The following is a 24,263-nucleotide window of genomic DNA, read 5'->3' as shown; positions in this document are numbered from 1 at the left end:
TTCTATTTCAGTACTGATGGTTTTAAAAATACAAGGGAGTACTGCCTGAAATTATCACGTAACTAGTTTTGATAGCCAGTTGATCTTTCGTACTTTCCACTTCTCACCCAACGCTTTGTCAATCCATTGAACAAAAGTTTTAAATGTCACCTTTTCTATCTCATAACATCCAAAACTGAATTTTAAGATCCTGATTTAAAAAAAAAAAACCAGCCAGCTCCAAATTATTGCAACTTCTCTCCAGTATATTCTTTAAAAAATGCAGTGAAATGAAAAACCTCAAAAATCGTTGTAGTACTCAAAGATAAGAATAATACTATAACAGGACTGATTACAGAACCATAATTAGAAAATTAGCTTTGAACTCGATATACACAGTCAAGTTTCGGAAAATTTGCTCTTACAAATACGAAAATAAAACCTATATAGAAAAAAAAAATCACAAATAGGAAATGTATATGACAAAATAATCTAGCTATTAGGCAGTTTTATACGAAATTCCACGCATAAAACAAGACGGAAAGGACACCCCCATTACACCAGCACATAATCGAGCGTGAAACAAGAGAAAGAAAGGAAAGAGATTGTTTAATTAAAAGACAGAAACCAATTCGTGATTAAAAATTAAAACTGAAAGTACTGACATGTTTGGTCCACAGAATTATTGATATTGCATTGTGGTTGAGCGATTAAATACACGAATTCATTACAGCCGATTCAGTACAGTTAATTAGTACGTCAATCCAGCATGGCTTCCCTAATACTTCGCGATCAAATACGGGCTACGGCTAGATATAATGAAACTACGAGAAAATGATAACACCGTAAAAAAAAAAGACAAAAACAAAAACGTCCTAGACCTATTTTTTTATAATATATTGCGATAAGCTGTTAAATTAAATCAAATGTCAAAAAAGACAAAGGAAATAAATACAATATTTAAACCAGCTGTGAATATGGATGAAATTTACGAAATGATAACTGGAAAGTAAAAAAGAAAAGAACCGAAGATACCACAGAAAGAAAATTTCCTAAACAATCTCCTCAGGTCGATAATATAGTTACGGAAGAAATCAGCGAAAACAAGAAAAGATATAATCAGCTTCCACTAATTTAACGTCCTGCTAAATGTTAATTCGTTCCTGAGAATTAGTCTGAATTATATTTTATATTCAAATTCCTCTCAGGGCTAGTGTAACAATTGGAAAACCAATTCTGAATTGACTAATGTTTATGCCATTACAATATTAAAGCATTTACAAATATAGAAATCAAAAATATATTGGAATCAAATATCACCATCCAGAATAATGCCAGTATTAGTATCTCGAGTGTCATTTCCATCAATTATGACATCTTGGCTCTTGAGCATCATCATCAATAAGAATATCATCATTATTGACATTTCTGCCATGGCGGTCTACTTCAAATGACTCACTTATGACCATAACATCGTCATCACCCAAAGTAGATGGACCCTCCAAATCGATAATTGCATCACTATTCAATGATGCATTCACTCCCACCACTTCACCTGGACCTTCTGTGAATGAGATATTCGGATGCACTGACAACATATCTGTAAGGAAAATTAAATAATGAAGAACACGATCTTAAACCTTAAAATAAAATTTGTCTTTTAATCTTGTCAAGCGTACAGCAAAAAATTATTGAAGATTAGGAGTTTTATGGGCGAATATTACTTGGGATAACTACTCAAAGAAAAATCATTGAATTCCTAATTATGAAGTAATTTGCCTTCACAATTTTTGCAAACCTACAACGTAATCGAAGAATTCGAAACCTATCTTGAAAAACCACTAAATGATACCTCTCACAGAGTTGACAACATCTCTAGTTCGATCAATACCTAGTAACATTCTACTCACGTATCCATGGCGAAAAATATCGAAACCAGAATGTAATGACCCATGACGGGCTTGCAAACCCATTAATCGCTGACTTCTGCGACGTCGATGTAAACGTTCAAATCGACGTCGATTATGAGAAACGACTGTGGAATTTTCTCTGCTAGTAATACTTGAAAGACCCTAAAAATTGCAATAAACGAGCTTAACCTACATAATTCAAATTTAGTTTTTTTTTTTTTTTTTTTTTTTTTCACTACTGCCTGTTAATCATAAGCGAATATGTTCTTTCTGAATGTACCTTCTTGAAATATATCTTTAGCTTATAAATTATCATTTATTAAAGAGTGAAAGACTTGAAAAATTAGAAAAAATACCTGTTCGTCATCATCACCATCACTTAAAATAATTTCCCCATTGCGATCGTTATTTTGTCGCATTCTTCGCTGATTTGAATTTTCTCGCTGAAAAAAGTGAATTGATTAGTCTTAAAAAGCTATGCTGACAAACATACATATATTACGAAAGCAAAAATGGCGCATAAAATAAACACATTAACTTACTCTATTTCGCATTCGATGACGATATTCCATGCAAGCTTGAATAATTGCCTAAGATATAAATCGATTAATATAATTCATATCCAAAAAATCGATACCAATAAATGCAATCACTGCTTTTCTTCCTTACATATCTTGCTAACTTTTATAACTTACTTACGAAAACAAATGAAATCCTAACAAATTCAATTATATTGTTAATAAAATCATTCCATCAATCCTAAATCAAAATTGACAAAATTCACTTCGATTGTGTCGCCCAGAGTCGTTTCGTCATTTGGAGGAAGTGTCTCATCAGTTGTTTCAAGGATAAGAAGCAAGCGTTGCAAACTAATTAACTGTAAAGTACAAAGTTAAATATGATAAGTGGACAGTCTCGGGAAGAAAGACAATTCTTGAAGACTTTCCAATCATGAATTATGAAATTTGAAAAAACCCAATAATAAATATGACTTAGCACTCAACTTCCTTCTGCTTTCGAAGTGTTTTAAGGTAAAAGCGATATTTATGCATATATTAACTGGAAAATTATGCGGAAACCGAAAAATTAAAACCAATAAATACCGCGTCAGTGTAAGCAGATACAAAATGCAAATGCGATGGCGACATTCTTTCAACACGATGTGTCAGTATCTGTCCAGAAGTCCTAGAAAGAGACAACTTTAAAATTATTTTGAAGAAATTTTAATGAATAAAGAAATATATACAAACACTGTCATTTTTTTTCCGTTAATAACTTTAAAATATTATTGGGTCACAATGCAGTAAAAAAATATGGACTCCATAGCAACTTACTGATTTCTGTTAGGTGGGTATAGATTGTCTAGCTCTACCTGAAATAACACTTGCTATATTATTACAAAAAAATGTCTTTCTATATCGCATATGTTACATGACATATAACGACATATAACACTCTTATATTCGTACCATTGCAACCCATTCTCCTAAGAAGCTGTTACTTGCTCAGACCATACTTTCATCCACTACAGAATTTTTTCAATTTTCTCAAATTTTTCGATTTTCTCAAAAATTTTTATTGTATATTGATATAGTGTTCAAGTTGATTTTAACAGTACTCAAAAATCAGAAATCTCGAAAAGAATTAACCTGAATATCGTCATCGATATTATCTCCAGCGAGCATCAAATTCATATTTGTCAATCGTCGCCTATATTCTACTCTGCTAAAAAATATTTAAAACTGCTAACGTTATGTAAGAAAAAGTAAGTTTTTAGCTATATGAAACAAGCATTCAAAAACAGAGACAACTTCCACTAAAGATCCATTTTGTTTCTATAAAAAGAAAAACATGAATATTGCAGATAAAACTATACTTCATGCAAATTAGCGCTACACTTGGTATCATGAAATGACATACCTGATATATTCGCTATTTTGATCAAATAGAGATATCTCCTGACCACTGACAGCAAATTCATACAACAATTCCACAAAATGATCAACAAAATTGATTAAAGCAAAGCATTCCTTTCGAAGACAAGATGTGAATTGCGGTGACATGATCTGATGAGTCTTGGCTAAATTGTACACAAGTTCAACAACACGTTCCAAATTGTTCGCACCCTGAAAATTTGCCTATGACATAGATTTCGAGCAATTACTAGCAGTTATAATTTTAGGATGCATTAAAATGATAAATCACAAAAAATACTTTTCTCATCTATTAATGATATTAGATAACATACGTTAACCAACTTTTATCAAATGAAGTCATTCTATATTAACTTTCTAAGTTACTGCTTCTTTCACGCTTCTCTTCAAGAAGCCTCATTTACCATGTATGAGAACGGAATAGTCTACAACAACAAATCACTACCAATAATAGAAATATTTATATGCGATTAACAGAACTATTTATATGCGATAAATACTTACTGGCACAATAGCATTAAGCTCACGTTGGACAAACTCAGAAATTCGTGTTCGCTCATTTATTTCATTATCTCGAAAATACTGCGGTGAAACACTATTGCGACGAATCCCTGTATTAATAGTATTAACTACTGGAACGCGCTGTAGCCGAAGCTCATAAACCAAGATTCGAAATGTTGGATCGGATATTATTTCACGTCTGAATCATTCAACATTGAAATTTATACGTCAACAAAGAAAAACACATGAAAAGTAGAAATGTGTATTGCAAATCAGTACTATCAGGTCTAAAAGAACTCTATTCATCCAACATTACACTATACAAATTTCTTGATAAAAAGTTAAATCAATTAGTTCAAGCAATCTTTTCATTACTTATTTACAATTACCAGGAAGCCCACCAGTGACCACACTCTGCTTAAACGACCTATGTTATATCCCATAAATATCTAACCTTGGTCGTTCCCAATTATCCAAAAGCAACTGATAACGATTAATCCGATCCACATATTCATGTCGACGGCTATCACTTTCCAACATTTCTGATCTTTGCCTTCTGAGTAATATTAGGATATACTCTATCAATAAGATCCACTGATTAGGTCAAAGAAGAACAAATACTCAAGTTAATTAGATGATAAGATGATAATGAATACAACGGCTGTTGTTTAAAACTGCATACTGCTTACTCTGCATACGGACAGATTGGCGATAAAAAGTTCACGTCTAAGTTAAAATGCATAAGAAATTCAAGCTACATATGTTCAGCATGGAAAGTATGAAGATCACACAAAAATACTTATGAAATACCTAGCATATTATCTTGAAAAGTAAATTAGAGAATTTCTCCAAAAAAAAAAAAAAAAAAAAAAAAAAACTTACTCATTGAATACATGATCGTGCAAACGAACAAGTCTCTGAAGATGACGTATACGACGTACTAATTCGGCACGTTCTCTTATAAGTGGGCGTACAGAATCGGCTTCAATTCTTTCTCTTATCGCTTGCCGCTGAATTGTCTCCACTGATATTCTATAAAAAACGGAAAATCAACCAATCTAAAGATTAAAATTTGAAATAAAAAAGAACGCCAAGCGTGAACGAAGAATGTCGTGCATTTTTCTCAGTTTCATCAGCATTATACAAAAACCTTTTCCTCCTTAATCATGCATTGTTATCTCAAAAATATGATTATCATCAAATACCAAACCGTAGATGAGTAACCTCAATATCTTCTTTAATCGACCGTAGTAAATTGCTTATATGTATTATAAAACATTAGAAGTTGAGTGTATAGATGGATAATTAAAATAAAATATTCGTTTAATTCAAGGTTCTAATAAGCTAAGACCGGTAGCAGCATCTAAGCATGCAATATAAAGAAATTCAACCATAAGGAGAAACATACTCTTCTGTAGTCTCAGCATCGCTGTCAACTTTCACTTGATGGGTAACTTTTGCTACTGGACGTTTACACATCGGACAGATCGGTCGTAACTTGATCCATTCAGTTATGCACCTGCAAAGAAATAAATCTTTTGAATCTTTAAGCCAAGAAAAACAATTGCTAGCAATAATCAAAGGCTCTTCTTTTCTTACCGAAATAGTAACAGAAAAAGAAAATCTGTTCAGTGCAATCCAAAAAACTGTAGTTAGAAATGCTGAGCATGCTAACATGAACTAAAACATACGACATTTAGTAAAAGCAACTGTTCAAGGAAGATAAATCATACAATATAGATAAACCAAATATTAATGATACAAACGCTTCAAAAATGACTTACGGATAGCAATACTTATGTGAACAACCATCCAAACTTGCTTCATCAAATATCGGAATCCCCAAACAAATCGAGCATTTATCACCACTAGAACTCGTTCCTTCTAAAACAAAGTTTGCTTGGTCACGACAATTTCATGGAAACAAACAAGCTCTATATTTTTCCGAACGATAAATTAGAAAGGATTCGCAAATGTTCTGAAGTTTTGCAATCTTATCGATGAAATTAAACTAGCACAATTATAACCCAATTAAATCACTAAATAAATTAACAAACTTTGCTGTGAAACAGATGGATCGCTGTTTCGTGAACGATACTTTTCCATGATATCCAAGACTTGTAGAATATATCTTTCGATAACTGGGAACTACAGAGGAAAGAATGAATGACACGACACGGCATTGTATTAAACGTATATTCGATATATTCAAAAAAATTTATCGGACTTACCTAAAACTGACTGAGAAAGTATAATCCCAAACCTCAAATTTAATCTTAGGCTCACCCTAAATGATAAAAAGCAAGACTAGAGAGAAAAGGGCCTACAATTCAACAAGTTTAGATTAATTTAAGCAATAACCTACATGAACGCAGAAGTTAATGTCTTAAAAAGCAAAAGCTTACAGTGGCAAACATGAGCTGAATCTTAACCTAACAATGCGTACTAATTATCAGAATCCATCGTTTATATACATGCAAATTCAACTTTCTCAAATTATGCAAGCAAAACCATCGTATGTTGTTAGGCAAATTAAGACAATTTATTTCTTTGCATCCCAATATTCACAAAGAATTTACACCTTACAATGCTCATTTCCGTGACTATAAAAGGCTAAAAGGGACAACGCCATACTGCTTACTGACCATCTGAAGTTAACAAGTGACGTGTACAGCGAGCCATGCCATTATAAAATGATAATGTAACGTCACACCATGAAATGAAAAAACTGAATTTTGTCAGAATACTTCACCACTGTCGAAATATTTGAATAACCTTTCGGCCACTTTGCAACATGACTTCTTTGAAGTAATCTAGCCTAGTTATTACGTTTCATGCCAGTAATTATCCTCGATAGATCACGCACGTATCGACGTAACTCAGTGTTATATTCAATCATTGGGATGCATTTAGGTACACAACATGTCGGGCCGCAGGAAGACGTGACACTAAATTTCCGGTTTGATGCTTTTGTCTGCTAAGTGTACTAGTAGGATGGAAGAATGTGGTATTATTGGTATTTAAGTGGGGAATGTCAGATGAATTTAATTTGAGGCATTAAATTAAATTAGATATGAAATAGTAGCATAGTAACTCAGAGACCACAAATTTTCCGATCTTGCATCGGTAAATTGTGGGCTGATGTAACCATGGAAATGAAGAGCAACAGGAATGCACTGTTGTAGAAGGAGATGTGAGGAGTTGAATGACAGTTCATAGGTGAAGGGTCATTCTCGAGAGATGGTGATATGTGGATTGAAATGAATTAATATTGAGAGGAAAATGACACAGATAAACTTCTTTTTCCCATTATTACATAACAAAGCAAAAAGAAAAAGAATCAGCTGTAGTAGTAATCAACAATGATCATTACTAATAAAAGTACATTCATTTACTAATTATAGAAGGTCATTTATTGATAACATCGCATTCATTATTTAGAGTTGAATGTGTGAGGTGTAAGGGTTATTAGAAAATTTAAGAAATGATTTTTAACGAAATAATTTTGTACTGGTTGAGCTAAACATCTCAAGCAAATTAAGGTAATGAATAGTTTATCAGGCAAGTGGAAAGTAATGTTTGGGCGGAATATTTTCATCAGAATATTAGCATCACAAATTATTCTTTATTACTGAAGTTTTTTTTACAAGGCAAAGAATTTGAAGTTGCTGGAATTTGTTTATATTACAAAGATCCTGTGAATAATCCTTTATTTGTCTGTTCAGTAAAACAGTGAAGTGTAGAAATCGTTTCATTTGAAACTTTGCTGCATGATATCCACTGAATGGGCGAAGTTTTATTAGAAATTGACTTGATTAACAGGAGTTAATCGCAGATAACTTTTTTTTCCAGTTTTCATTACGACGCTTTGATAAAGTAGTGCATTTTTGGCTTTCATAAATAGCACAAGGTTATTTACCTTGTTCTCGACCTTCTGTGATTTTTCTATGTTATTCATCGGTTTCGATAAACAAATGCATTCAAGTATTATATATATATATATATAGTATGCTCTCTCAGACCTAAATTCGACGTGAAATGAATGTGAAATTGCTACTCGTTTGTTAGTGAGTGTGCAACATCATGTTGTACATATTGCAGATGTGATGCATGCATGTTATCACAAATGTTGCCTTCGGAAAGAATTAAAACGTTCAAGAAAGTTCTGAGTGCAGGACGAGGAAAAGTTCCAGAATTCAAAACTGGCACCAAAGTAATATTTCATTATGAAACACTGAAACCATTGGTAAATGTGAATAAGGAAGGATTCCCAGATTCAAGGTGAGAAACTTTTGTATTTCTTTAATCTAACCATATGACAACACAGAGGTGGAGTATTGTAGAGATAACTATAAATCGATCGATAGCACACGAAAGCCGTATCCAGATGGTTATGGGAAGCCTTTGGAGTTAGTATTTGGGAAGAAGTTTCAGTTACCAATATTTGAACGATGCTTAGAAACAATGCTGATTGATGAAGTAATTTTCCTTTTTTTCTTTTTGGTTTATGAGCAGCTAAAATCAACTGATCGCTCATAAGCGAGCAATGAATTTTAACAGTATGTCTGTTCATAATTTGGGAAGAAATCATAGCTGTAGCAAGATAAAAGTCATCTGTTTAGATTTGAGATTTCAGGTTACGTAGCAGACCACTGGTAAATAAGTAATCTTTTTAGAAAGTGATATAAGGTAGATATCAGAGTGAAATGTCATTCAAGGAATTTGGAAACGAATTGCATTGTTTGTATTTTTGGTTGTTATGAATGTTTATTTCATTCCGATACATTCAGATCTTAAAAAATAAACGGTTTCAGATCAGTCAGTTCGATATAGCTGCTTGTGAGCTTTATCCATATCCATCAGTTTCCCAGAAACTTCGAGATATATCTAAAGATGCCATGAATCCAGGCAGCAGAAACCATCACCACGCACACTGTGCTGCGGCAAAGGATTTCATGTCTGTATTTTATTAATCGACAGTTGTCAGTTTTAAAAATTTCCTGTCATGCTATGTTATATTTTAAATTCTGCTATTAGTATCTCCTTAAATACTCGAATTATTCAGAATGGAATATGAAGATTTGAATGATCTGATCAAAAACCCTCAGCCACTGCGGTTTATCTTTCATTTGTTGGTTGTTTTACAACCAGAAGATTATGAACCAGATAGCTGGCAGTTAGAACCCGATGAGAAATTAGCAAGTGTCGCGAAATTGAAAGAATCTGGAAATGAATATTTGCAAAAAGCAAGTTTTGAAAATTTTGCTTAGGACTTCAGTGGTTTTAAAAGTGGTACGGCTGCATTCTTCTTTAGAAGGGAAACAAGCTACCAATTTTTAGATTGGTTAGTTTGGAGTGGCAATATTTATTAAGAATATAACTGCATCGTGGTGAAGTTACGCACATTTTTTGCTATAATGTGTTAGAAAAGTTTTCTTTTAGGGTGATTTTATGAATGCTTCACAGAAATATAGAGAAGCCCTAAGTCGCATCGATACTCTTTTGTTGCGTGAAAAGCCAGGTGATCCTGAATGGGTTGACCTTGATAGGCAGGTGATTTTTCCATACAGTCTTTCAGATTTTCTACTTTTTATTTAAAATTTCCTTATTTCCTTCTGTATACTGTCTTCGATTTCGCATATATATGTTTTTTCTGCTTTTGTGATTCTATAAGTAGCATGGAAATTATTTTCAAAGCTAGAAACTAATATACTTAGCAACCTTCTTTCGTGAACTTATGGAATTTAACTAGTTCTAAACATGTATTTTGGGTTTTTCATCAACAGCATTTTTTGATGATAAGAGATGCATAAGTTGAGGAAACATTATTTTAGGATTGTTAAGACTTTTTTGTATATGCTACAGCATGCGTTCTTGCAGATAAGAGATGTTTAAAGGTATATGAACGATTAATAAGTAGAGAGGCCATGAAAAAGTAAAAGCTTTTGAGATTGATTTGGCAAAAAATTATTTGAGGTACACGAAAGCATAATTAGTTTTTTCATTATTGTTGTCGAACATGTTGAAACTTTTATGTATTTCATGTTTTCATAATTTTTTAATTTGCAGAATATACCTCTGTTTTTGAATCTTTGTCTTTGTTACTTGAATTGGAAACAGTATTACGAAGCTATTGATGCTGCAACCGAAGTATTGAAAAGGGACAAGTTGAATGAAAAAGCACTATATAGGCGTGCGAAAGGACGAATCGCTGTTTGGGATCTAGAAAAGGTCTTTATAATGGAATACGCAGTAAATATATTGCACAATCTCTCGTTCATGTTGTTTCACCTATTAATCAGTGCAGTCTGTTTTTCTATTTTGGATTGTCAATTTTAGGCTGAAGATGATTTGAAAATGCTTCAGCAGCAGTATCCGAGTAATGCAAATTTGGTGAAAATTGAGCTCGAACGAATACAATCACTTATAAAAGAACGTGAAGAAAGTGCGAAGAATACTTACAAGCATATGTTTAGAAATGTTTATTAATGTTTTTCCTGAATCTTGTTGAAAACTTTCATGTGGTTATTGTTGCGGATATATGTTTCTCTTCATCTGACATACTTTTGTAGAATAATAATGAGAGGAGATTCAATAATAATAATAATAGGAGAGAATTCTTTATGTAATTTGTTTTTTTCTTCGAAAGCTTGTTTGTTGTGATAGTTTGGATGTTTTTAATCATTTTGACTTTGTAGCATGTTTTTGAATAGGATAATGTGGTAGCGATTGTTTAGTTTTTTGTCTGTGATATAATAAACACTCAAGCTCCGACTTTGCATATTACTATATGCAATTGTACAGAAGTTCTAATAAATTGTCGTACTGTAGTTATGCTGCATCGAAAAGAATTAATTGCAATATTACTGGCTAACAAATTCTCGAATTTGCCGATGCAGAAATTACAATCTCATATGATTAATTTATGCTACAAATGTGTCTTTAAGAGCGTATTATGTTTACATATTTTATCATTTACATATTACATTTGTGTTTATATATTTTATCTGGTAATATTGTTTTACCTACTTTCAGATGTAAGCATATAAAAGTCATGTGTTAAGTACGTGCAGCGTATATTTTACAACAGGAAATTTGGACAGTAATTCGGTTTCATTTGTGTGGTCAGTATTAAATGAGGATTTTTTAAATAAAAATGTGATTGTTGACGGTTATTCAGTTATGTTTAGAAGTATGAGATCATGAAGTATTTCTTGAAGTGAAGAAAAACTCATTCGACAAAGTGAGAGGTACATGAAGTTAGCGATGACCTGATTCATTTGATATAAACGAAGCCGATTTCAATAAATATGGTAGTAAAATTGAAAATTGATCATGGTATCATCGAAAATTATATTTCATGAAATATTCGATACATTGTCATCGTTAAAGTCTCTTCGTGTTTATATTCATTTTTGTTGCTTATTTGAACGATGATGATGCACTGAAAGGAGCAATAAATATAACATTTAGATTTACAAAGTTCAAAAGGTTTCGTGGCAGTCATTAAGAAGGTTTAATTTTGGTCAGTCAGTTGCTTAATCTTATGTGTGATGATGTCTTGATGATAACTTTACTAGTGAAAACTGAGTGTTTCGAGATTAAACAAATATTCAGTTTGAATAAGAAATTTAAGCATATGTAATCTGTACATGAAAAATGAAAAAAATAATCATCGGATTCTGTAATGGCTAAGAATAAAGTCAAAATGTAAATATGCATAGAAAGGAATAGAACTTCATTTGTGTCATACTATGAATAATTGGAATTTATTTTGATATCAACTTTGAAATCAACATTTTAAAGTATGATGGAATTAAATTACCTTCACTATTTCTAAACTTCCATTGTGTATTGTTCCACAAGAATTCACTAATGGATGCTGTCAGTATTAATTAATTATCAACTATCAGCATTTCGACACTTTTAACATTGAATGCTTTCACTGCACTACTTGAAAGTAATCATTTTAGTTTGAACTATTAGTATCAATAACTACTAAATCTTATTATTGCTTGGTTCATGTTTGCTTTGATTATTCGCTAGCTTAGTGATAATTTAATCACTTTGATGCGAGAGGATGCGCAGCGCATGTTGTATCACATAAATGATATCACTATTCCTTGATATCATAAAAATAGTTGTGCTCTCTATTCATAACTTTAATTTTCTTCAGTGATAACTGTTGTTAATTCCATATATTTAGCAATTAGTACTTTTAATTTTAACATTTTCTACTTTTCACTTATATTATGATGCATTTATTATGCTTAAATAGGTTGTAATTTTTCATTGTTACTTTTTTTTTCGTTGATTAGTGAAATTTTGATAGTCTCTCTTTCACTGCAGAATTTCTCATGAACTCGACCTTTCGACCTTCAAACTGACATTTCACTTTATTGGATAATCTGTTGTGATCACTTTTGCAATGCGCTGTTTATTTTTGTTATTTACAAAGCTTTTGGCTACTTTTCCTTCAATAAAAGCTTTCGATCCAACTCTCCCTGCCATATAAATATGTAAATATCTATCTATAACTATCCTAACGGTGTGTCTTCTCTCTCTCCGTTCCATACAATTAATTCAACATCATTTTCTACTTCAGAACTGCTCCTTCTCCATAACTTCTTAAATTAAAATTAAATATAATTTTCGGGAAGAGAAATTGCTTTAAACGAGTACAATGAAAAAACATTCTTCAGTCTTACTCTCCTCTACTATTTCATTCTCATTTTTCTTCTCCCTTATATCATCCTATCAATAGCTTTATCACTATTTTTTTTCACTGATATTAGATCTCAAAAATAAACAAATATGCCGTGTCTTGTAAATAGTAAAATATTTATTAGTCTCGGCTAACTTCTTCTGTAATTTACAAGCTAATTTTAATTTGTGGAGGAAAATTTGATTTGAGGAAGAGAATACATTTTTGCATTCACTACCATCTGTAATGTTTATGATCTAATGATAAAGTTTATTACTTGCTCGATAGAGTATTTCGATATTTAAATATTTTCATATATTACGTGTTTAGAAAATAAAACTTTCAAAGTTTAAATTTTACATTCAGTGTGATTCATAAACTATGCTATCTCAAAGATTCTGGAATTTAACTTTCTACTGGACGGTTTGAAAAGATATTTGACAATAACAATAATTATGATGGTTAAGACGTGATTAGAAATATCACAAAAATTGTAAGATCAGACATCGATGTAAAAAGTGCAAGGGAAGTCTGTTAAGAAAAATTACGCTGCATATTTCAGTCTTAATTAACAGCTGTCAATGCTTGATGAAGCATTTTCACTTAATTTTCTGCTAATTTCATATTCGTTCTTCAATATGCTACAAGAATGAATATTTTTTTTTGCTTTAGCCCATACTAATTTTTATGAAGTTCCTATTAAGAAGTTTATCAAAAAATTGAATGAGTAAAGGATTAGAAAGATCATAGAAGATAACTAGTTATCATATCACTTGATAAAACTATGATTCTGTTGTTTGAATGTGATATTATTTGTATCGTTAAGGAGTGATCTAAATAAAATGGATGACAGAATCTGATTGCTACATTTTATTGGATTCAACCATTGTATGGAAAAATCGAGAAAGAATAAAAGGGTAGATGATTGAATCTTTTAATTTGCGACATAACATTTGATTGACTTAAGTTAAATATGATGGAAAAACAATTTCTCACTGTCCACCCATTTCTATTCCTTCATGTGATCTCGAGACTTTTTAATTCGAAGTATCAAAACGTTCCTTTTCAATATTACTATTGTTCGATATATGGTAAAATTTTCATTCACTGAAGTGAGCAATGAGAAATGAACATGATAATTCTAATGCTAACACTGATATTAACGAAAATTAAGTAAAAGTAATATTAATGAAACCATAAGTGCCAAGTGACAAGTGACAAGCATTCTATAGATTATTTCACATGAATCCAATATTTTGGATGCAAATTATCTGATAAGTGTTATTCACAGGAAATAAAACATTTTGGTCTTTTTCCTATTCTGAATAAGTAATTTACTTTGATTCATATATCCAATTTACTTTTTTCCAATCATAACAATATTCTTCGCCTTATTGTTTATGATTTTACTCGTAATTTCGTGTTATTATTTCTGTCTATTGCTCCTTGGTTCATTCATGAGTAGTAAATGAAAAACAAGATATGATTACGTTTCAATGGGCTGTTATGATGTATATTTGCCATTATTCATAAATAAAACATGAATTTCTTGTTTTTCGTCTCTCTTAAACTTCTTCTTAGAAAGAGATGGTAAACTTTCTACTCTAATAAAAATTTACACTTTCTCGAATCATACCAACAATGTTTGCTGAAAATTAGGTCTTTTTTGTGACCATTTACGATAATATATCTATTTTAATCCGATTAGCATTATTGTGATTTTCGGGATTTCACGATTTAATCAGTTACATTTGACTATATAATATTTTGTTAACATTGATCATCATTGATCAGATCAAATTCAGTTACTTCAAATTGCTTATTTCACTTAAAATTTTCATTATATCATCCCCCATATACTATCTTTTGTAGAAAAAGTAATCAATATTATCTACGTTAGCTCATTACTACCCTCTACTGCTTTGAAAAACTTTTTTCTGAAAAAAAAAAAAAAAAAATTGTGAAAACAAAGGGACAAACTTTCATACGCAGAGACTGAAAAGATAATTTGCGAATAGAGAAATCTTATAAAAAATTGTTGAAATGCGCCACTGTCGTATTCTTTCCATAATAACAATCACAAGTATAAGGGACGAGGATTGATTGTTTGGCACAATTTTAAATTGTAGGCTTTTTTTAATAGTCCCGTGGGCCTAATGTATTGCTCATGCCTAGTAAACTATATATTTCCATCAAGCGCAATCGTATGGACCAATGGACCAATTTCACTTCTATCTTATTTCACCTACATATGCACATATACATGTACATATATTCCTTGCACATTATTTGATTACTTTTAAATTTATATGATAATTGTATGGAAAGTATTTTTTTTCTCTCTTTCGTTGTTATTTATCGCAAAGCAATAATAAACAACAATAAGTGACAGTAGTAACTCAAAGAATTATTTAATTAATCATTATCTGCTTGTTTGCTTGTTTGTTTTTTTGTTCAAAGGAGAAAGAAATGAGAAAAAAAAAGTTCCATTTCTTAATTCAGTTATAATACTTGTCTTCTTTAATGATAGAAAAAATATTGGATGAAATATTTGAAAATAGCAAAGTTCCACTCATTAACTTAAAAAATGCAAATAGAATTACTTTGAATAGAATTTTGTTGTAATAAAAGTTGAACAATGATTCAAAACTTTTTTTTTTCTTTTGACTAAAATTCATTCGTTTTTTTATTTTCTACTGCAACCTTGTTTATCAGAAATTGAAGGTGAAAAAAGATTTCATTCGGTTTTCTTAACATTAAATTTATTGGTTCCAAATATATTCTGATTCTAACACCAAATTTATTGTGACAGTCTTCATGTTGTAATATTTAAATATTATTACTTTTTATCTTGATTTTTTCAATTAATAATCTTTCCAAAATTATCAATTTTTACAGCACCACAAACGGTGTGATAAAACATTAATATTAGTTTTCAAATTCTCGTCACTTTCAGTTCCCTAAGATAGTTTTCCCTGAAAACCAACACTTTTTTTTATTGGAATTTCCATGCTGACTTCAAAATCTAAAAAGTTCTTTCGTTTTATTTGTAATCACATTTCTATCAAACTGCGACTACAAATAAAGTTCCATCTTAGTTTTTGTTAACTAACTTTAACAATACGACAACAAATTTGCTGATATTCTTAAACTTTAAATGAATCTCTGTATGGCAACAATAAGAAATTGAATTATGTTTCAATTGTTCGTTTAGTTTTACTTATAGAACTGGTAACGACAAATGATTCATTTCACTTTCTGAAATTTTTGACGAGTATCCTTTTTCGCCCCGGGATTTCAGTATCTGAAAATTTTTGCCTCCTCCTCCTTCTACCATATTCTGTCTCATTTTCTTAATCCTATAATGGACACAAATGATTATCAATGGTGAATTTAATAATCTGAAGTTTAAATTAGTTTTCAATGTCTGTTTATCAAAAAAAAAAAATGCTGCTTGAAATGCATCTGTTGATAGTGATAGTTTATTAGAAAGAAGCTTTAAAAGAAGAATGATCTAAAAGAAAGGAAACATTAGCTTAGGATTGTTAATAGATTAATGATTTGTTAATTTTAATCTTTACAGTATTCTATTATTTTTTAGTCCAGAATTAATCTCTTTCTCTCTCTCCCTCCCTCTCTCTCTCTCTCCTTTTCTAGCTTTGCACTGCAGTGCTAATAAAGGAAACAAACAAATGCAAATTGTTGTTTAGCCATTCCATTTAATTTATTCCGCGTTTTGAACTGTCTCGACGAGTAAAGTCGGAGGTATGATACGATTAGGCTCTCTGAGGGTTCTTTAGTCTCAATTAGCTACTTATGGCCATGGCATCATATTTCTCAGAGTATTTATTATTTAGTATTTCTGGCTCAATCAAGATGAAACTATGACAATATTTGATTTCTTGAGACACTTAAGATTTCCTTGTCACTTTAGTTAGTATTGTTGTTAAAATAAACATTGTTCCTAATAAAATTTTTGAATTTTTTGCCTTGGTACCATTTTCTTTTTACTCTCTTTTCACTTTAGAAATTCTTTAATTTTAAATTCTTAGCAAAGTGATATGCAGACTATCTAAATTAGTTATCTTATGATAAATATTTATGGTTAACATTAATAATTAGTCATTATAATTTTTTTCTAATTAATTTGTCAACCTTTTTTAATTGAATTTCTATCTCTTTGAAGTTTGATAAATATAAACTTAACTCAATTGAATATGAAAATAAATAGTGAAAATTAGAGATACTAAGAATTTTGAGCTTTTTTTTCTACTGAAATAATAGGATGAATTATCATGAATTATTGCTCTAAAGAAGTATTTATTTTCTGAAAGAAAAGCTCAATCATATTGTGATATGCTTAATGCCCTCAATGTCATCCATTTATCCTTTCTATATTGTCAGATAGAATAATTGCTATCCAATCCATGAAAATATTGAAAATTTTTCCGAATATCTGATAAAATCCTTTGAATTATTCTTACCACCGAAAGATTAAACATTTTCCGCCGATTCATTTTTATACTTTTCCCAATGCTATAAAACACTTCAACAATTTTGGCTAGTTTTTTTAAGTGATTGTAATTTTGATAATTCAAACAAACATTTAGCTTTCCAGTTAAAATTGAAAGTTTTATTTGAATCAAAACCAAAGTGTTAATTTATTTTACTTTTGGAATTTTATCTTTTAAAAATGATTACTTCTAAACATTTGTCTGATAGTACCTAGCACACTTATCAATAAGCTGTTGTAATTTAACTGATTTTATTTGCTTCTTTGCATCCCTTCAATGCAGCTAACAAACTTTCTTCATTTTCTTCCATTAACCATTCAAATTTACTTGCAAATAATTCCATCTTCTCTTATATATGAAATTGTTTCTTTCTTTTTAAACAGTTAAAGTACTTTTTATCATTACTTTTAAAAAATGACTCACTTAACAAATTTCATTGATAATGGAAATTTGTTCAGTCTTTATTTCTCTTAATATAATCATTATACTCTCTAACAAATACTGATGGAAAGTACACATTAAAGATTTCCATTTAGTTTTTACTAATTATAAAAAAATTCTCTGTACAATTTCTTAAAGGTAAAATGATGCAACAATTTAAAATTTACTTGTAATTTAGTTACTAACAGAACGATCAATCTCCAAACATCAATGTTCGAATGATTTAAATTTACAACAATACAACATATTTCTTTTTTTTTTTGAAAAGAAGAAAGAGGTAAAGAGAGAGAGAGAGAGAGAGAGGGAGAAAGGGAGAGAAAGAGAGTCTGATATTGCCAGGAGCAGTGTAAACAGATTTTTGATTGATGAATTGTTTTCCATATCTTACATGTTTTTACTCAGAATCTTTTAAAAATGATAATTGATTTATTTCTAAAATTTGCTTTATAACTTTTATTTTATTATTTGTATAAAATAATAAATGCATGCTAATGCGATTAATATTCATTTCTAATGTGCGATGTTTTTATAATCATAAAAAAAAGAAAAAAAAATGCCATAAATATAATTTAGCAAATTTCAATAAAAAGAAATATGGTAGACTGAGAAAAAGTGACGCATACAATGGTAAAGTTACTGACTCTTTTCAGCTTTGCAATATTATTTCAAGTAAGTGAATATCATCATAAATTAAATTGAAATACTTTTAAAATTTTTATCACATTTTCACGATCTAAAGTTTTAACTTAAAGTTAAATGTTTGGCTTATGAAGAAAAAAACGCTTAGAATAAATCAACTTCTTTTGAATCATTGCATGAACTACCTTAAATTTTGATAAACAACACAAAATTAACTTATACGATTACCACATTACCACTTTTATTCTCCGAGTTAATATATCATTATATTCAAGTAAAGTAAATAAATAATTTAAAATTATTTTTTATATTTAAGTTATTTTTGAAGAGCTAATTAGGATTACTATTAATTTCTATCATTCCAAAATTTCAGGAAATTAGCACAAATTATGAGGAGCAGAAGAAAACAATAGTGGAACTGCAAACACGTAATGGTATGATGCGTGGTTATGAGTCTGTTATACTTGGTAAACGTGTTCGGTCATTTCTCAGTGTCCCATTCGCAGAACCACCTGTTGGAGATAATCGATTTCGACCACCAATAGCAAAACAACCGTGGAAGGAAATCATTAATGTTACTGTTCCATCACCTGCATGCTATCAGGTGACTCATTTGATCAATTTTGAAATGAGTAATTCAGATCAATACATTACCTAATTTACCCTTTCTTTCCCTTAACTTTCTTATTTGTCATTTTCTTGTAATTATATCATATATCATCCGTTTTTGACAAAAAAAATGACAGAAAAGGCTGATAATCGATTTTCTTTTTTTTTGATTCATCCATCTGCTAATCAAGTGTCGAATTTTAGCTTACTAACTTGCAGCTATATCTTCTTGTCTTTCATTATGTTTTGAGGTGATGTTAATTTTATATGATATCAAATATTTACTTCCCAATCTATGAGAATTTTTTGTTTCCAATTTATTTCTTTTATTTGAAATAAATATCTTTTTTCAATCTTATTAAATCTTACTTTTTAATCTTTTTTAATTATAAAATATTCAACCTTTAATATATTCATTCACTTCCAGAATAACAAATAGTTCAACAAAAGATTGCAGGGTCGGGATACATATAATGAAACATTCTGGGGTTCCGAAATGTGGAATGCTAATACGCCGGTTCAGGAAGACTGTCTCCGATTGAATATTTGGACGCCAGCAGATGCACAGTACGATAATTATACTTTTAATTATTGACAACCTGTTATTAGTTTATTTTTTGTGAATTAGTGAGATTCCTCGTCTTTTCACACTTACCATTTTACATTTTCGTTTTTTTTTTTTTTTTTTTTGGAAATTTGACATCTTTGTGTTTTCATATAAGTTTCGAAAGTACAAAAATTATTGGTTGATTATGTTGCAAATTTTTAAATGTTACTTTATGAGTAAAATTTAGAAAAATTTTCTTCTGACAAGTTGGTGCGAAGGTTCCATGTTCTTTTTCCAGCAATTTGACAACAATGGTGTGGTTATTTGGTGGTGGTTATTATTCGGGCAGTCCGTCCCTAATTTTGTATGATGGGAAAGCTATGGCAGTTACCAGTAATGTTGTTGTTGTTAATATTAATTATCGTCTTGGGCCATTTGGATACCTGTATCTTGATCATGATGATGCTCCGGGTAACATGGGAATGTTAGATCAGGTTCATTCATGTTTTCAACATTCCAAATTCTCTCATATCACTTTTTTATCTCTGATAATTTATTTAATGCATTTCAAATGAATTTATAAAATGTAATTTTTAATCGGAAATACAAATCATTCTGAGAATTTTTTTTTCTCTAGAAGTAAGAAGTTGAGAGCTTTGATAAGTATTTTCTTATGAAAAATATGCCAAATTTTTAGATCCATCAATGCAACATTTTCAGCAATTGGCATTTCGTTGGATTCATGATAATATCATTTCTTTTGGTGGAAATCCTTCTCGAGTGACTCTGTTTGGTGAGTCAGCTGGTGCAGCATCCATTGTTGCACATCTGATTGCTCCGGGAAGTCGCGGTCTCTTCAAACGAGGTATTCTACAATCTGGTAGTCTGGACAATAAATGGTCATTAGATTCACCTCAACGTGCTATGCAGAAAAGCCTTGCATTAGCTAGGCATCATGGCTGCCAAATGAAAAAGGTAAAGTATTTGATGTAAGCTGTGGTTGTTAAATTTCAAAATCTTATATAATTCATACTTCATAAAAAAATGATTCCACATCATATTCTGTTAATTGGTTGAGCAATTTATTAATTAATGAGTAATTGATGGAATCCTCAACTTTGAAGAGTTTATAAGTTTTATTTTCACTTCCAAAGTATGCTTGAAATGCAAAATATTTTTTTTTTTAAGTTATGAGATGTAAAAGCATAATAGTGCAACCGTTATTCACTTTTTTCTTTTTTACAATTTGACTGAATAGATTTAGTAAACATAAGCATAGAGGCGCAAATGTTACATTTTGATGAACAACGATATTATTCGAGATATGTACTTATGTTATAGCATATGTTTTCAAATGTTTTGAAATAAAATGTTTGCAAAAAAGAAAAAGTACGATAAAAACTTTTGCAGCTTACAACTAAATCAGAAATTTGAATTTGTTGTTTATAGCTAATGATAAAATTAAAGTTAAAATAGTTTTTGAAAAAAATTTGGATGCATAAATTTTTAAATTTAGCAGAATTGTATTTTGTTCATTTAGATAACGGATACCATTGAATGCCTAAAGTCAATACCAGCTGCAAAATTAATTGATGGTATGTGGAATGACTTGGAATTTCTAGAATTTCCATTCGCGATTGTTTCGAAAGATCGTAATTTCTTTAAAGAATATGATGCATACAAAGCACTACGAAATGGTAATCATAGCATGGATGTTGATTTAATGATTGGTATTAATCATGATGAAGGTATGGTTGCTTTATTGATTTAATGTGAAATTTGATCATTTTGTTTGTTTAGAAATTTTGGTCAATTTTCGATAGGATTAAATTTCTTATGCTGAGAATCGCAGTTTAGTATAAATATTTATGGAAGGATTTAAAAGAGACAATAAATATGAAATTTATCTAATGAGAAAAAATAACTGAATACAATGAAAAATCAATTTTCCAAGGTAATTATTGGAATATTTACTTTCTTCCACAATATTTTGACAAGCCAGAGCAGCCGCTATTAAATCAAGATGATTTTCTGGATTGTATTAATACTGCATTCAAAGTACAACCAAAGTTGGTTCGTCAAGCAGCTGCTTTCACTTACAGGGATCGACATTGCGAGAATACCGCTCAGAAAAATGAATTTTATGCTGAACAGGTTAAAGTTCAAGTGGATTTTATTTGATGCTTGAAAAGTATATTTTCGATTTTATGTTAATGATGTTATGTAATGCAAAGGAATGATAATTATTTTGTGGACATAGATATGTCGCATAGTTTTGTTACAAAATGAACCTTTCCTTATCTTTCTTGTCAAATCATTTCTTATAGCTCTTCTTTAAAAGCTGATTGATTGATTATATTATTTATAAACTCAAATTACAATGCTTAATACTAAACACTGAAGTTAAAAAAATCAATGCTATTTCCGAACATTTATGATTTTTGTAAATCTTTCATTTTCAGATCAATCAAATGGTTGGTGATTACTTTTTTACATGTGACAGCATTTGGTTTGCCGAACATATGAAAAAAGGAGATGGCAAAATTTACGTCTATTACTTTGATCAGCGTTCCACGTAAGTATCAATCATTAAATTCCTACTATTCTATTCAACCATTTGCACTACAAAATATTCATTAAATTGTCTCTTTGATATATGAGAAGTGATTGCTTAGAATAATATTTTTATTGTTGATAAACAATGCTAGTACTTAGCTAACTTGGCTTGCAGTGATTACTGAAATGATTTTCATTGGAAAAGATCACAAGGATGAATAAATATTAGGGAAGAAATTCTCATCCGTAAATGATAGTTGAAATTACAGCGCTAATCCATGGCCTGAATGGGCAGGTGTTATGCATGGCTATGAAATTGAATTTGTATTTGGTGTACCACTTTACAATAGAACTGCTCCTTATACCAATCAGGAACGTATTTTCAGTAAAAAAATATTGAAATACTGGACCAATTTTGCCAATTATGGGTTTGAATTTGCATATTTGATATATTTTACAAAAAAAAAAAAAGTTCCAGGTGATGCATTACACTTAAGGAAAAGTAACTTGAGACTAATTGTGTTGTCAAGAGCAACACATATATGATTGGCTAATATAATAATTACTCACAGCCTGTATTCTAGACGACCGGATTTGGAGGGTCAAAATCACGTTCGTTGGCCGGAATATCGTGAAACCGAAAAGTGGATGTACTTAAGATATGATACCCAAAATGGTTCCATTGAAAGGCGAAAACAAGAAGAGTGTGAATTATGGAGAAATGTGAAGGATTTAGAATTCGCTGACTATTGTAAGTGAATTATGTTACGGAGATTTTAAAGATTTTTTGTTTTATTTGAACAAATTTATTTAATTATCATTAATTTTTAGGATAAAAATTAGGATAAAATTATGTAAATTTCATTCGAGAAAAAAAAAAAAAACGATTAATTACTTATTTGATGAAAGGAGAAGTTACTGGTTCACATAAATTTCTTATTTCTAGATTTCAAATGTATTAGAATTAAAAAATATTTGCAGTGAAAGAAAATAATAGTCCCAAACGATGGATATTTTCATACGGATTTACATTAATTGTACTCTGCTTATTGCTCACAGTTCATTCTATCAGGTGGTAATTTCTAATTTGTAGTATTATACTATGATCTACCCCATTTATTAAATTCTTTTGTACATTCCATTATATTTCTTCAATTACAGTAGTGTCCTTTTTTTTTTTCTTTATTTGTCACATTTTGCACTGCCCTAAAATACAAACTGACTTAACTTTACGATTTTTTGATTTAAAAATTAAAATAAATTTATTGAGTTCACCAAGTCAGTTTTGCTTAGTTTCATGATCATTTCTTAGAAACTCTTTCATGAACGTAAGTGAAATTGATTTATGCATAGTAATGAAGAACGTAGGGCAGGAATGTGTGATAGTATCATATTAGTGATAGTATCATAGATTTCAAAGATCACAAAAGTTCAATTAGATGCAGTTCATTAAATCCTTATATGAAATCAGTCCAAAAATTCTCGTCCTTTGTTCCGAAATAATTAGACCTCATCATCACATATTGGAAGTTACTTAGTTTTAAATTCGATTGCTAAAAGCTATCACTGAATATTATCCTTTTATTATCTCTTCAGAATCAGTAAGAAATAAATTTGAATTTTAAAATACTTTAAAAATTGTTCCCTTTAGAAATTTTCAATTAATTCTTTAGTATTCAAGATTTACACCGAATTCAAAATTTTCTTCTCAAAATCTTTTACTCTTTTTTTTTTTCAAATCTTTATGCAAAATAGCATTTCATTTTTGATTTCCACAAGTTTTTCTATTGTTTACATATTTCTTCACTTATTCCCAATCGAATGAGAGTGAGGTTGAATAGGTGAGGAAATCTCGGATAAGTAAGAAAGCCTATGAGACTTTTTAATACAATTATTCTCTTTCAAACTTCCACAATTATTGTTTTCTTC

At 30.3% G+C, this 24,263-nt stretch overlaps 3 protein-coding genes across 3 annotated transcripts; 2 read left to right on the top strand and 1 right to left on the bottom strand.

Annotated features, from left to right (window-relative positions):
• Positions 1-1,343: 1,343 nt before the first annotated feature.
• Bm9805 (Topors protein, putative) lies at positions 1,344-6,430 on the bottom strand (the record flags this gene model as incomplete). The annotated part of the gene is made up of 15 exons (XM_001900771.2): positions 1,344-1,579; positions 1,832-2,051; positions 2,246-2,332; positions 2,432-2,479; positions 2,674-2,766; positions 2,993-3,074; positions 3,224-3,261; positions 3,539-3,614; positions 3,810-4,015; positions 4,328-4,523; positions 4,779-4,880; positions 5,207-5,356; positions 5,733-5,843; positions 6,109-6,208; positions 6,382-6,430. The coding sequence occupies 15 exons, from the start codon at positions 6,428-6,430 to the stop codon at positions 1,344-1,346; spliced, it is 1,794 nt and encodes a 597-aa protein (XP_001900806.2).
• A 2,008-nt stretch (positions 6,431-8,438) lies between these two features.
• On the top strand, positions 8,439-10,813 carry Bma-aipr-1 (peptidyl-prolyl cis-trans isomerase, FKBP-type family protein; the record flags this gene model as incomplete). Its single annotated transcript, XM_001900772.2, has 7 exons — positions 8,439-8,605; positions 8,668-8,803; positions 9,139-9,281; positions 9,390-9,570; positions 9,767-9,877; positions 10,394-10,555; positions 10,664-10,813. The coding sequence occupies 7 exons, from the start codon at positions 8,439-8,441 to the stop codon at positions 10,811-10,813; spliced, it is 1,050 nt and encodes a 349-aa protein (XP_001900807.2).
• Positions 10,814-18,607: 7,794 nt separating this feature from the next.
• Positions 18,608-23,413, top strand: Bma-ace-3 (Carboxylesterase family protein; the record flags this gene model as incomplete). The annotated part of the gene is made up of 11 exons (XM_043079124.1): positions 18,608-18,652; positions 18,996-19,226; positions 19,689-19,798; positions 20,077-20,272; positions 20,499-20,753; positions 21,319-21,526; positions 21,733-21,932; positions 22,241-22,353; positions 22,604-22,762; positions 22,919-23,085; positions 23,316-23,413. 11 exons carry the CDS (start codon positions 18,608-18,610, stop codon positions 23,411-23,413), a joined length of 1,782 nt encoding a protein of 593 aa, XP_042935058.1.
• Positions 23,414-24,263: the final 850 nt, after the last annotated feature.

Source organism: Brugia malayi (genome assembly GCF_000002995.4).
Source record: "Brugia malayi strain FR3 genome assembly, contig: Bm_v4_Chr2_contig_001, whole genome shotgun sequence".
Classification (NCBI taxonomy): Eukaryota; Metazoa; Nematoda; class Chromadorea; order Rhabditida; family Onchocercidae; genus Brugia; species Brugia malayi.
This window is presented reverse-complemented; position numbering and strand designations above follow the sequence as displayed.